This window comes from Colobus angolensis, unplaced genomic scaffold, assembly GCF_000951035.1.
Source record: "Colobus angolensis palliatus isolate OR3802 unplaced genomic scaffold, Cang.pa_1.0 Scaffold506, whole genome shotgun sequence".
Lineage (NCBI taxonomy): Eukaryota > Metazoa > Chordata > Mammalia > Primates > Cercopithecidae > Colobus > Colobus angolensis.
In genome coordinates, this window is record NW_012118555.1 from 1,369,190 (window position 1) to 1,383,403 (window position 14,214).

The following is a 14,214-nucleotide window of genomic DNA, read 5'->3' on the forward strand; positions in this document are numbered from 1 at the left end:
TTGACCAGGCTGGTCTCAAACTCCTGACCTCAAGTGATCCGCCCACCTTGGCCTCCCAAAGTGCTGGGATTACAGGTGTGAGCCACCACGCCCTGCCGGGATATCCTTATTTGGTGGTGACACTGATCCGTGAGAGGCTTCGTGGAAAGGCCATTTGCCTGGAGGCTCCACGCATTGTCGTCCAGTGTTCCCTGGAGCCAGCCTTCCTCCAGTGCTGTGAGAGGAGTCAGATTGTTCTCCCCTCTAGAGACGAGGTTTACCAGGTTCATATCCGATTCCAGGTCGGGACTCTCTTCAGAAGGGCAGGTCTGAGCCCTGTGCTTTCCGTGCAGTGGCCAGCTGTGGCTGGTGTCCACACTCCCACGTGCTAATGGAGATGCCCAAAGAACGTGTCCTACAGCCAGGCCCTGCAAGTGCTTCTGCAACGTGCTTCTGCATGCTCTGCTCACTTAGCTGGGCCACGGGAAGCTGGAGAACATGTGTGCCAGCGTCCCTGAGCAGGCTGAATGGAAGAGCATTTTGTCACTAGCAGTCAATCCACGAACATCACTGTGGCTGTTGGTGGGCCAGGCCTGACCCTGCTTCTGCCACTGGGAGTTGTCTGGACTTAGCACCTCCACCAGAACAAATAAGAGGGCACAGCTACAAACTCAGTAGTTCTTTTGCACAGAGAGAAGCTTGGCCAGATCGTACATGTAACCCTCACCAACCTGGAGTGCCCAGGGGAGAGAATCCAGCCCTGCTGTTGTGAACACACAGTGACAGCATTGTCTCCTTGTGTAAAATGTGGAGACATAGGTCTCTTAGAATTTCGAGGACCCAACCTGTACTTTGATCTGAGTTCCTCTGGTGAATGATACAATGTGCGTGCTTACTTAATAAATGCTTCATAGCCCTCACTGATAGCACATCGTGAGTCACCGTCATAGCCTGAGGTGACTATGAGGTGAATTATGCGAAAAGCCTGAATAAACAGACTTACCATGGCAACACTTCTCACTCACCGTGTTTAAATATAGTATGGGTGTGGTGGCTCACACCTGGAATCCCAGTACTTTTGGAGGTCGAGGCAGAAGGATCACGTGAGCCCAGGAGTTCAAGACCAGTCTGGGCAACATGGGAAAACTCCAGCTTTACAAAAAAAAAAAAAAAAAAATTAGGCGTGGTGGCATGGGCCTGTAGTCTCAGGTACTTGGGAGGCTGAAGTGGTTGGATCACTTCACTCGGGTGCCTGGGAGTTCGAGGTTGCAGTGAGCCACGATTGCACTACTGTACTCCAGCCTGGGCAACAGACCGAGACCCTGTCTCAAAAAAATTTATTTTAATAAATAAATAAACATAGTATTACAAGAAGCTAGGAGACAAATGTACATAAAGTTTATAAACACCACTTTTGCTCAGTTATATTGGAATTTTATATATATTGTAGGTAAGGGCTAACAAAATCATTTCCCCTCTGCAGGAAAATTTGACCTTTGGTTAACCTTCCAGTTTTGTTTCTCTGGAAAGCTGACATTAAGGTGTCATGTCAACCATGTTACTAAGTGGCACTACTGATGGTCACATGGCCCCTGATTGGTAAACTGCATCTCAGCTGTGACAATCCTAAATACCTGGTAGAAAGCCACATCTCTGGGATCTGCTGGGCACAGTGATTCTTGTAATTAGGCATGTCCTTTGTGGGGGCCCTGGAAACAACTCCGAGGGAATTATTGTAAGAGACACTGGCTCTGGCGGCCTTTCATTCAGCTTTTGCACCTGCCTGGTGGAATCTCACCTTCTGGCATCCGACCCGCCCCCTGAGGAGCCAGAGGACTCCTGGGCCACACTGTGGACTGCCTCCAGGCCTCTCCTTCTGCCTGGAGTATGGGCGCGGTGGCTCACACTCCAGGTGTTGCCTTCAAGTCAGCCTCACACCTGGAGCCGCCTCTTGTAGACTTGTGCATCCAAAGTCAACTCCACTGCATGTATAAATAGAAATATGGCTGGGCGCGGTGGCTCATGCCTGTAATCCCAGCACTTTGGGAGGCCAAGGTGGGTGGATCACCTGAGGTCAGTAGTTTGAAACCAGCCTGGCCAACTTGGTGAAACCCCGTCTCTACTAAAAATATAAAAATTATCTCCGTGTAGTGGCGTATGCCTGTAATTGCAGCTACATGAGAGGCTGAGGCAGGAGAATCGCTTGAACCCGGAAGGCAGAGGTTGCAGTGAGCCGAGATTGCACCACTGCACTCCAGCCTGGGCGACATGAGCGAGATTCCATCTCAAAAATAAATAAATAAATAAAATAAATAGAAAATAAATAGGCCAGGCGCGGTGGCTCACGCCTGTAATCTCAGCACTTTGGCAGGCTGAGGCAGGCGGATCACGAGGTCAGGAGTTCGAGAACAGCCTGGCCAACATGAAGATACCCTGTCTCTACTAAAAATATAAAAATTTGCCGGACATGGTGGCACACGCCTGTAATCCCAGCTACTTGAGAGGCTGAGGCAAGAGAATTGCTTGAGCCCGGGAGGCGGAGGTTGCGGTGAGCCAAAATCACGCGACTGCACTCTAGCCTGGGCGACAGAGCAAGACTCCATCTCGAAAAAATAATAAATAAATAAATAGATAAAAATATATGTGTGTATATATCTACACCCACTATATATATATGTATTGCATTATACATATATAGTGTATTATATCTATAATACATATGTGTATACATGTGATTTTCTCTTTGTAATTCTTTTTCAGTGACTGTCGGGCCTCCAGAAAACATTGAGGTGACCCCAGCAGAAGCCTCCCTCATCATCAGGTTCTCCTCTCCCTTTGACATCGCTGATACCTCCACAGCCTTTTTTTTGTATTATGTCCATTACTGGGAAAAAGGAGGCATCCAACAGGCAAGAGCATGTTCCTTTTTTGTTTGGATTTTCTTTTCTTTGCAGTTTCTGGCTTAGCAAAAGAAAGAAACCTTTAACATGGGCAAAAACAGGGTGTCCCCATGTCCTCGTGTCCCCATAGAGACTAAGCCCTGAGCCTGTTTTCATTTTCCACTCAGTGTGCTGAGACCTCCCTCTGCCAGGCCGATCTGAAGGGCCGGCCATCCTTTGATGTCACTCTGTTTTCTTGTGTGGGGTCCAGACTTAGACAGTGCCCCTCTCACAATGCCTTTGCCACGCTCTGCAGTTTGGAGGAGGTTTTAGTGGGTCTGGTTCTCCATGAAGAATCCGCAACTACAGCCTGCAAGGCTTGACTGTATAAATATTTGAACAGTTTGTGAAAAGGGCACATGTGAAATCGGGGTGAAACAAAGGGAGAAAGAGCCTTCCAGAGAGCAATACCAGCAGGTATGAGACGGCGTGGCACACACGAAGAACTGTGGGTGCTTATATCGGTCAGAAACGCAAGCCACGAGGGGCTGTGGCAGGTGATCACGTTAACAGAGGTGCATGACATCAGAGGGGCCTGGTCAGCCTCGGGGAGTACAGGAAAAAACATGATGGTCTTGAAGCATGTCCAGTGCCTAAATGATCCCAGCTGCGTTTAACGAGGTTCTGTTATCTATGCGAACTTCATGATTTCCTAAATTCAACATTATTACGGTTTTTGATAATAAGAGCTTATATTTATTGAGAGCTTCCTTTGTGTTTGGCTCTGGGCCAGCATTTTAGAATTTTAGATACTTCATCTCATTTCATTTTTTTTTTTTTTTTTTTTTTTTTTTAGCTGGAGTTTCGTTCTTGATGCCCAGCTAGTTTTTATATTTTTAGTAGAGATGGGGTTTCACCATGTTAGCCAGGACGGTCTTGATCTCCTGACCTCGTGATCCACCTGCCTCGGCCTCCCAAAGTGCTGGGATTACAGGTGTGAGCCACCGCGCCCGGCCAATAAAAAGTTTTTTAGAGAGGCTCGTGCCTGTGATCTTAGCCCACTGGGAGGCTGAGATGGGAGGATTGCTTGAGCTCAGGAGTTCAAGATGAGCCTAGGGAACATAGCAAGACCCCATCTCTATTTTTTTTTAAGTTTTTTTTAAAAAAATCAGTGGTTTGTGCTAGGTGCTGTGAGGGATAGAAACAGAGAAGACCAGGCAGTCCTGCCGGCTCCTTGTCTGCTGTGGACAAGCCATTTGTCCTTGGGTACAGAACCACCCCCCATTTGAACTATAAAGTGTCAAATAAGTGGGAATTAGGAGTATGAAGTAATGATGGCTGGGCACAGTGGCTCACCCCTGCAGTCCCAGCACTTTGGGAGGTTGAGGCAGGCAGATCATCTGAGGTCAGGAGTTCGAGACCAGCCTGGCCAACATGGTGAAACCCCCGTCTCTACTAAAAATGCAGAAGTTAGCTGGGTGTGGTGGCGCACACCTGTAATCCCAGCTACTGGGGAGGCTGAGGCATGAGAATCACTTAAGCCTGGAGGCTGAGGCAGGAGAATCTCTTGAACCTGGGAGGTGGAGGTTGCAGTGAGCCAAGATTACACCATTGCACTCCAGCCTGGGTGACAGAGCGAGGCTCTATCATTAAAACAAACAAAAAAAAGGAATGATAGTTACCACCACTGCCTAGGGATCAAGAGAAGGTAACAGAAGCAGGATGCATGGTGACATTGGGTCTGGTACCAGCCAGCTGCCGCTCCCAGCTGGAGTCAAGCACCCATGTTTCTGTTAGTTACCGGCTGGGTTGCTGTTCTTTGCCTGCGTGCTTGAAAAGCTTGACACAGTGGTGGTCTCACCTCATACCTGCCACTTTCACCTCTGCTAGTGGCGTTAGAATCAGTAATGGACGTGAAGGAGGTTTACCAAGTGGAGGATTGAGATGGTGGTTGGAGGGGGTGGGCGTTGGCATCACCCCCGCCTGGGTTCATATCCCAACTCTGCCATTTACTGGCTGTTACTCTGGGCAAATAGTGTCACCTCCTGGCTTCTGTTTCCTCATCTGAGAAATGGGGATAACCTTATTTGTTTTTTTGTTTTGTTTTTTGTTTTTTTGAGGCAGTCTCACTCTGTCGCCCAGGCTGGAGTGCAGTGGAGCAATCTCAGCTCACTGCAACCTCCGCTTCCAGATTTAAGTGATTCTCGTGCCTCAGCCTCCCCAGTAGCTGGGATTACATGCGTGTGTCACCACACCCCAGTTAATTTTGTTTTTGTTTTGTGAGACAGAGTTTCACTCTTGTCACCCAGGCTGGAGTGCAGTGGCACGATCTCGGCTCACTGCAACCTCTGCCTCCCAGGTTCAAGTGATTCTCCTGCCTTAGCCTCCTGAGTAGCTGGGATTACAGGCACGCACCACCATGCCCAGCTAATTTTTTTTTTTTTTTTTTTAAAGACAAGGTCTCATTCTGTCCCCCAGGCTGGAGTGCAGTGGCATGATCATGGCTCAATGCAGCCTCAACTTCCTGAGCTCAAGAGATCCTCCCACTTCAGCCTCCCGAGTAGCTGGGACTATGGGCGCATGCCACTGTACCCAGCTAATTTTTAATTTTTTGAAGAGATGGAGTTTCGTCACGTTGCCCAGGCTGGCCTCGAACTCCTGGGCTCAAGTGATCTACCCACCTCAACCTCCCAAAGTGCTGGGATTACAGGAATGAGCCATCACATTGGCCTTTCTTATTCGTTTTTAAATGTCTGTTATAACAGTATTTGCTTAATAGAAACAGGTGCTAAAGTGAGGTTTGAGAGTTATCTCTAAATCATATTTATCTGTTCCTCCAGTAGTTATAAATAACCAACATTAAGTCACCTGTAATTAATGAAGCAATCCACCAGAACAGGCTACACAATTTGCAAAACCCAGTGCAAAATAAAAATGCGAGACCCCTATTCAAAGAGCATTAAGAATTTCAAGATAGCGACTGCAGAGCATCAAATGAAGTGCCTTTCTAAGAACAGGGCTTGATGTGAGCGCACAGGTCACATGTCATGTCAGCATTCAGCAAACATAATACCCTAGGGCTAAACAAGAAACTTGTGAGAGTCACGGCTGATGTATTGACTTAGCTTTTACAGCTGATTGATGGGCTTAGCATTCCTTGGCCTTGAACAGGGAAATATGTTTGCTGGTTTTCAGAGGAGATGCTTCTAAAACTAGAAGAAAACGTTATTGCATTTAAAAAACAACAAAAAAAAAACCTTTGATAGCGTTTCATATGATAAACTAACCTGTTTCACTTTGTCTTCTTTTCAAAAAGCATTTGGTAGATATTTTCTCAGGGATAAAGGTTGGTTTTATTTTATTTCTTATTTTTTTAAATTAATTAATTAATTTATTTATTTAGAGACAGTCTCTGTCATCCAGGCTGGAGTGCAGTGGCGCGATCTTAGCTCACTGCAACTTTTGGCTCACTGCACCTCTGGCTCACTGCAACCTCCACCTCCCGGATTCAAACGATTCTCCTGCCTCAGACTTCCAGGTAGCTGAGATTACAGGCACCCACCACCACACCTGGCTGATTTTTACATTTTTAGTAGAGACAGAGTTTCACCATGTTGGCCAGGCTGGTCTTGAACTCCTGACCTCAGGTGATCTGCCCACCTAGCTTCCCAAAGTGCTGGGATTACAGGCGTGAGCCCCTGTGCCTGGGTAGAGGTTGGTTTAGTAAAAGAAACATTAAGTTAGGATACATGTGAATGTTCCTGTTAGAAGAAGGTGAAATTGAGGATGATTTCTTTTTCTTTTTCAGTTTGTAGATTTGATAATGGAAGAGGACTTTTTGTTTTCAGATACTTTGTTTTAGATACAAACATGTGTTTGGGACTTTTTATTAGTTTTAAGGCTTGTGAGCCTTAAATTTCCACCCTGTTTCTCTACAATAAAGCATTGCTATGATTAAAAATGAAGATGCCTTTGTTTTTTGACAGTCGGAGTAGCAAGACCGAAATTACATGGAGCACTTTATGGGAGAATTTCAAGTCTAAATCATGGGTAGCAGGCAGTGGCTTCAGGCTATTTGGCTCCCAGTGTTTAATTTTTTTGTCTTCAATTAGTTGACAGTGTTAAGAAATCTGGATTTTTTCACTTAGAAAAAAAAATAATAAATAACAGGAAAAAGAAAAAAAATCCTGGTTTTAGTTTTCCTTGAAAATGTAGACGGTTGGGCAGCAAGGCCCTTCCCAGGTCACACCTCCTGGTCTACTGCCAGCCTCTCTCTCAGACCTGCCCAGCCCTGTCTTCTCAAACATTTGTTTTTCGTTTTCTTCTGATTTTAATAGCAATCCATGTTCTTGATAGAAAATCTGGACAATCTAGAAAAGTAGAAAAAAATAAAACGAAAGTAACCTGTTGTTCTACACTCTAAGAATAATCACTATTCTCACTTTATTTTACTTCTTATTTTATCTTATTTATTTATTTATTTATTTATTCATTTATTTATTTATTTAAGACAGAGTCTTACTCTGTTGCCCAAGCTGGAGTGCAGTGGCGCAATCTCAGCTCACTGAAACTTCCGCCCCCTGGGTTCAAGTGATTCTCCTGCCTCAGCCTCCTGAGTAGCTGGGATTACAGGCGTCCGTCACCCTTGATGCCCAGCTAGTTTTTATATTTTTAGTAGAGATGGGATTTCACCATATTGGTCAGGCTGGTCTCGAACTCCTGACCTCAGGTGATCTGCCCACCTTGGCCACCCAAAGTGCTGGGATTACAGGCATGAGCCACCGTGCCTAGCCCATTTCATCTTTATACTAATCCGTTTGCAGAGAGGGAATCCAAGTCGTTAAGTGACTTGCCTCAGGTCAGCAGCAAACCACTGGCAGAGCAGAACAGAGATGCCTAGCTTCAGAGCCCTGCTCTTGACCACCATGTTTTTCTGCCACACACTTTGTATCTGCACTTCTCTTTTCTTTTAATTGTTGTTCTTTTTTCCTTTTTCTTTTTTTTTTGAGACAGAGTCTCGCTCTGTCGCCCAGGCCGGAGTGCAGTGGCGCGATCTCGGCTCACTGCAAGCTCTGCCTCCTAGGTTCACGCCATTCTCCTGCCTCAGCCCCCTGAATAGCTGGGACTACAGCCTACCGCCACCTCGCCCGGCTAATTTTTTGTATTTTTAGTAGAGACGGGGTTTCACTGTGTTAGCCAGGATGGTCTCAATCTCCTGACCTCGTGATCTGCCCACCTCGGCCTCCCAAAGTGTTGGGATTACAGGCGTGAGCCACCGCGTCCGACCTATTGTTCTTTTTTTGAGACAGTCTCACTGTCGCCCAGGCTGGAGTACTGTGGTACAATCTTGACTCACTGCAACCTCTACCTCCCAGGCTCAAGCAATCCATCCACTTCAGCCTCCCGAGTAGCTGGAATTACAGGCCTGTGCCAACCACACCCAGCTAATATTTTTAAATTTTTTTTGTAGATAGGGTTTTGCCATGTTGCTCAAGCTGGTCTTGAACTCCTCGTCTCAAACAATCTGCCCACCTCAGTCTCCGAAAGTGCTGAGGTTACAGGCATGAGCCCCTGTTCCCAGCCTCCTCTTCATTTCATTATGGGGAGTATGAAACTGGCAAGGTTGAGACTCACTGAAAAACAGATTTAGCATCTAGGAAATAGGGAAAAATCATTTCTCCAAATCAGAGCTCAAGATCTGGGTCAATTAGAATAGAGGGAGCCTGACAGAATCCAGAAGAGAGAGACTCTGCCTCTTCCAAGCTGTCCTCACCAACCGGATATGGTGTCGGAAATGCAGGAGATGGGGTGGGCACTCTGGCCATGTTTTTCTCCACCCTTTGGTTGGTTCTTCACTTGAGGACACTGTTGCTGTGCTACCTCCCCAAGGGCCCGCCCATATTTTTTTTTAGGATGGAGTCCATCCACTTCTCTGCACTGAGTCGGCCCCCAGAGGGCGAGTTTGCACTTGTATGCTAGAGCTGGCCAGGGCTGCACAGCACTGGAGGACTCAGCTCCAGGACCCTGGGGCCAGCCTCATTGAGCAGCATGCCCTTAGGAAGAGTGCACAGAACAGGCTTCCACTGCCTGGGACCCGCTTAGCACCATGTCACTTAGCCTCTCTGGGCTGCAGCTTCCTCAGTATAAAATGAAACAACTGAGCTGTAAGCTGGAGCCTGTGAAGAGGAGCAGCCATGAGGGCCCCCAAGCCCCTTTCCTCCATCAGACCAGAGCATCTCTACTTGGCTTCCATGATCAAAAGTCAAAGATGAAAATGACTCTGAAAGCCACCGATGGGATCTTTGTTCCAGCTGTGAGTCTGTGTTGGGTTCCCCAAGACCCACCCTAGATCGCTCAAAGGACTCCCAGGGCTCAGCACGGAGTCACGCTCTCATTTCTTTTGTTTTGTTCTGAGACAGAGTTTCACTGTGTCGCCCAGGGTGGAGTGCTGTGCCATAATCTCGGCTCACGGGTTCAAGAGATTCTCCTGTCTCAGCCTCCCCATCTGTGCCTGGCCCGCACTCTGATTTTTTACAGCAAAAGGATGCAAAGCAAAACCGGCAAAGGGAAGAGGCACATGAAGGAAAGTCCGCAGGTGTCCAGGCGTAGGCTTCCAGGAGCCCTCCCCGAGCTGAGTCACGCAGGACGCACTTCATTCCTCCACCAGCAAGCTGTGACTGCACACGTGAACCGTTGTCTGCCAGGGAGGCTTACGAGAGACCCAGCGCCCAGGGTTTTTACTGAGGGCTACCCACATACGCACCTTCTGTCTAGCGTATGCCAAAATTCCAACTCCCAGAAGGAAAGCAGATGCTCCTCATAAAGAAGACACACTGCAAACAGTGTAGGGACAGTAAAGCCACCTTACCAGTTCGGGAATGGGAGGCATAAACCTGAAATCCAAATTCCCAGGCTGGGTGCCGTGGTTCAGGCCTGCAACCCCAGCACTGTGGGAGGCCGAGGCAGGCGGATCACTTGAGGTCAGGGATTCGAGACAGGCCTGGCCAGCATGGTGAAAACCCATCTCTACTACAAATACAAAAATTAGCCAGGCGTGATGGCGGGCCCCTGTGATCCCAGTTACTTGGGAGGCTGAAGCAGGAGAATCGCTTGAACCTGGGAGGCGGAGGTTGCAGCGAGTCGAGATCACACGACTGCACTCCAGCCTGGGCAGTGGAGCAAGACTCCGTCTCAAACACACACGCACACACAAATTCCCAGATGTCAGCCAAGGGTCGACCTTGAAATCAGGCCCTTCAAAGGCCATTAGTGTTAGGCCTGTTACATTAGCTCTTCTGCAATCTGTGATTCTGAATTTTAGGAATTCCAATTGAATGCTGAAATAAACCCAAAGGGAATTTTCATCCTTAAAATGGTGTCTTCCTGTACGCTGGCAGTCCACCACCATTAAACAGAAGAAACGATAATGTGAAACCATCAAGTAATACTACAATTCATAGATAATACAATTATGTTTGTATTTTTATTTTTTGACTTTAATTTTTCAGAGACAATTTCACTCTGTCACCCAGGCTGGAGTGCAGTGGTGCGATCATAGCTCACTGTAGCCTCCAATTCCCAGGCTCAAGCCATCCGCCCACTTTGGCCTCCCGAGTAGCTGGGACTATAGGCATGCACCACCATGACCAGCTTATTTATTTTTTTTTCTGTAGAGACGCGGGGAGGGGGTCTCACTATGTTACCCAAGCTCAAACTCAAGTGATTGTCCCACCTCAGCCTCCCGACGTGCTGGAATTACAGGCATGAGCCACACCACGCCTGGCCTATTTTTCTATTTTAAAAAATAATAACATGTTCTGTATTTGAATAATCTGCCTTTTTTCAGTTAACAGTTTAGCAGCCTTGTCTTCCCATGTTTTCAAGCATATGTTATGCCGCCATTTCATGTGGCTGCAGTGGATTATATTGTATCTCAAAATTAGAAAACAGTCCTTTGCAAGAAAGCCTATACTGCCATAGTAGGGTATCGCTGTTTTCCACTTCAGTATGGGACAATGACAACTTTGCCAGGACAAGAGTGAGGAGCCATTGCCTGGATGACCAGGTAGGGAGGCAGTGAGGTCTGCTCAAGGCAACAGGGGGATGCAGGGAGGAGACACAGAACCCTCCTAGAGTGTGGGGTCCAGTTGTCTCCTGATGTCATAAATCTCTAAGGTCATTTTAGCTGAAACTGTAGGAGGATCAAGCACATTTTGGTCAAACTAGAAGCAGGTCGGGAATGAAAGGAACATTATTTCCTAGAATAATTTTTTCTCTGTTGACTAACTTGAGGTATCTAGATTAACCATGAGATACAAAATGTTGGCTGGGTGTGGTGGCTCATGCCTGTAATCCCAGCACTTTGGGAGGCCGAGGCAGGTGGATCACCTGAGGTCAGGAGCTCAAGACCAGCCTGGGCAACATGGGGAAACCCTGTCTCTACTAAAAATACAAAAATGAGCTGGATGTGGTGGTGGGCACCTATAATCCCAGCTACTCAGGAGTTGGAAGCAGGAGAATTGCTTGAACCTGGGAAGCAGAGGTTGCAGTGAGCTGAGGTTGCACCACTGCAATCCAGCCTGGCGACAGAGCAAAACTCCATCTCAAAAAAAAAAAACAAAAAAAGAAAAAGAAAGAAATACAAAATGTTAGTTTGTTTGTTTTGAGATGGAGTCTTGCTCTGTCACCCAGGCTGGAGTGTGGTGGCGCAATCTTGGCTCACTGCAGCCTCCACCTCCTGGTCCAAGTGATTCTCCTCAGTCAGCCTCCCATGCAGCTGGGATTACAGGTGTGCGCCACCACATCCAGCTAATTTTTGTACTTTTAGTGGAGACAGAGTTTTGCGATATTTGCCAGGCTGGTCTCCAACTCCTGACCTCAGGTGATCCGCCCGCCTTGGCCTCCCAAAGTGGTGGGATTATAGGCGTGAGCCACCCCATCCAGCCCAAAATGTTAATTTTAAAGGAGAAAAAGGTTATCCTAGAAATTGGGATTTACTGAAGTCTAGTTACTACAATGGGCACTCTGAGACCACACAGCCAGAAACAGTTCTAAAGCCATCAGCCTCTTTGACCACACAACACACCAGTTTTACACATAAAATGTGTCCACTGCCCGCCAGTGACCCGCTAAAAATGGCCTCTTGTTCTCCTTCGGTTGTCGTGTTCACAGGGAATTTGAGGAAACATCAGAAGAGATGGAGGCAGCTTGGCCGTGTTCATTCAAGGGATTTACACGTGTGCTTGTGGTGTTTTTAAAACAGGTCAAAGGCCCTTTCAGAAGCAACTCCATTTCATTGGATAACTTAAAACCCTTCAGAGTGTACTGTTTACAAGTCCAGGCACAACTGCTTTGGAACAAAAGTAACATCTTTAGACTGGGGCATTTAAGCAACACATCTTGCTACGAAACAATGGCAGATGGTAAAATATACCTTCTTATGTCCTTTCTGAACTGGGAAAGAACACTCCTCCAATAGTGAAATCGGGGAGCACTTATGAGGCTATGGGTGGGGGGAGTGGGGAGACCCAGTGAGAAGAGAGTGCTGAACTGCAGGTGTAATGAGCTTGTGCTGAGATCTGCGGTAGCGGAGGCTGCCAGACAGCTACCGCTTGCTTTATTTCATTACAGGATTGACTTTAGCTATTAATGTAAGCTTACCGGGTGAGGGTGGGGATAGGGGCACTTGCCCATTTTGCGAGGACAGGAATGCTTTTTAAGCAGCATGGATGGAACATTAACTGATGTTTTTGTTGTGTGTAGGAAGATCATTCTGTTTACTTTCGTGTCCTTTTTTTAGCCTCCACTGAGCTTCAGCAAGTCATCCTGATCTCCGTGGGAACATTTTCATTGCTGTCGGTGGTGGCAGGGGCCTGTTTCTTCCTGGTCCTGAAATACAGAGGCCTGATTAAATACTGGTTTCACACTCCACCAAGCATTCCATTACAGATAGAAGAGGTATGTGTGCACACCTTTTTTTTTTCTTTTTTTTTTTTTTGAGATAGGGTCTTGCTCTGTCGCCCAGACTGGAGTGTCATGGTACTGTCTCTGCTCACTCACTGCAGCCTCCGTCTCCCAGGTTCAAGCGATTCTCCTGCCTCAGCCTCCTGAGTAGCTGGTATTACAAGTGCTCACCACCATGGCCTGCTAATTTTTGTATTTTTGGTAGAGATGGGGTTTTGCTGTGTTGGCCAGACTGGTCTCGAACTCCTGACCTCAAGTGATCTGCCCACCTCACCCTCCCAAAGTGCTGGGATTACAGGCATGAGCCACTGCGCCTGGCCATGCAGACATCTTAATGGTGACACAACAGGGCCCCACTGCCCCTGGCAACCCCTAAGAGTGCAGCAGTGGGCAAAGCCGTGGACACAGAGATTTGAGTTAAAAATGGTATGGGGTTATTTTTACCCCATGTTCATATTGACTCGATTCACAGCAGCCAAAATGTGGAAGCACTCCGGTGTGGTTGAAGGATGAATAGATAAACCAATGGATGGTCTTTCCATACGATGGAATGTCATTCAGCATTAGAAAGGAAGGGGATTGTGACACATGCCACCACATGGATGGACCTTGAGGACATTATGCCGAGTGGAGTAGGACAGTCATGAAAGGATTCTATATGCTTCCACTTAAATGAGGTCCCCAGAGTCATCAAGTCCATAAAGATGGGAAGTAGAATGGTGGTTGCGATGGTGGAGGGAGGGAAGCAGGAAGTTCGTGTTGAGTGGGGCCAGACTTTCAGTTCTGGAGCTTTAGAGAGTTCTGGAGATGGATGGTGGTCATGATTGCACAATGTGAATGTGCTTGGCACTACCGAACTGTACACCTAAAAAGAGTTATGATGGTACATTTTATGTGCATTTTACCACAATTTAATTTTTTTTTTTTTTTTAGTGGCATGGGATTGGCTAAAAAGGTGGCAGTAGGCCCCTCTGAATGCGCCAGGGAAGTGGCCTGGCTGGAGGACGTGAAGGCGGTGGAGAGGGTGATCAGGAGCTTGAGCTTTGGGGCCCACAGGGTGCTTAGGAGGGTCCTAAGGCAGGGTCAACCCCCAGAGCTGTGAGTGCCAGGCCCTGTGCGCCACTGCCCAGTGAGTATTGCTAGTGTTTGGAAGGACTTGAGAAAGAACGGTAGCATGCGTCTTGGGGAAAGTTATTTGGAAGGACTTGAGAAAGAACAGTAGCGTGCGTCTTGGGGAAAGTCTTCTTTTCCTGCATAGTCCCAGCCCCCTGAGGCTCTGTGAGACCATTGGGCCTTCTGAGGGACACGGTCAGGACATTTTGGGTATGAGAGGCGAGCTGAGAGAAGAACATTTAAAAAGCATTTGCAGCCAGGCGCAGTGACCCACACCTGT

General features: G+C 47.3%; 1 protein-coding gene across 1 annotated transcript in view; it reads left to right on the forward strand.

Annotated features, from left to right (window-relative positions):
• IFNGR2 (interferon gamma receptor 2 (interferon gamma transducer 1)) overlaps positions 1-13,160 on the forward strand; it is a gene marked incomplete at its 5' end in the record, with an annotated part of 25,859 nt that extends 12,699 nt beyond the window's left edge. The window contains 3 exons of the mRNA XM_011960157.1: positions 2,740-2,888; positions 12,121-12,280; positions 12,658-13,160. Coding sequence (XP_011815547.1) covers positions 2,740-2,888; positions 12,121-12,280; positions 12,658-12,857 — 509 coding nt within the window. The remainder of the gene's footprint in view (positions 1-2,739; positions 2,889-12,120; positions 12,281-12,657) is intronic.
• Positions 13,161-14,214: the final 1,054 nt, after the last annotated feature.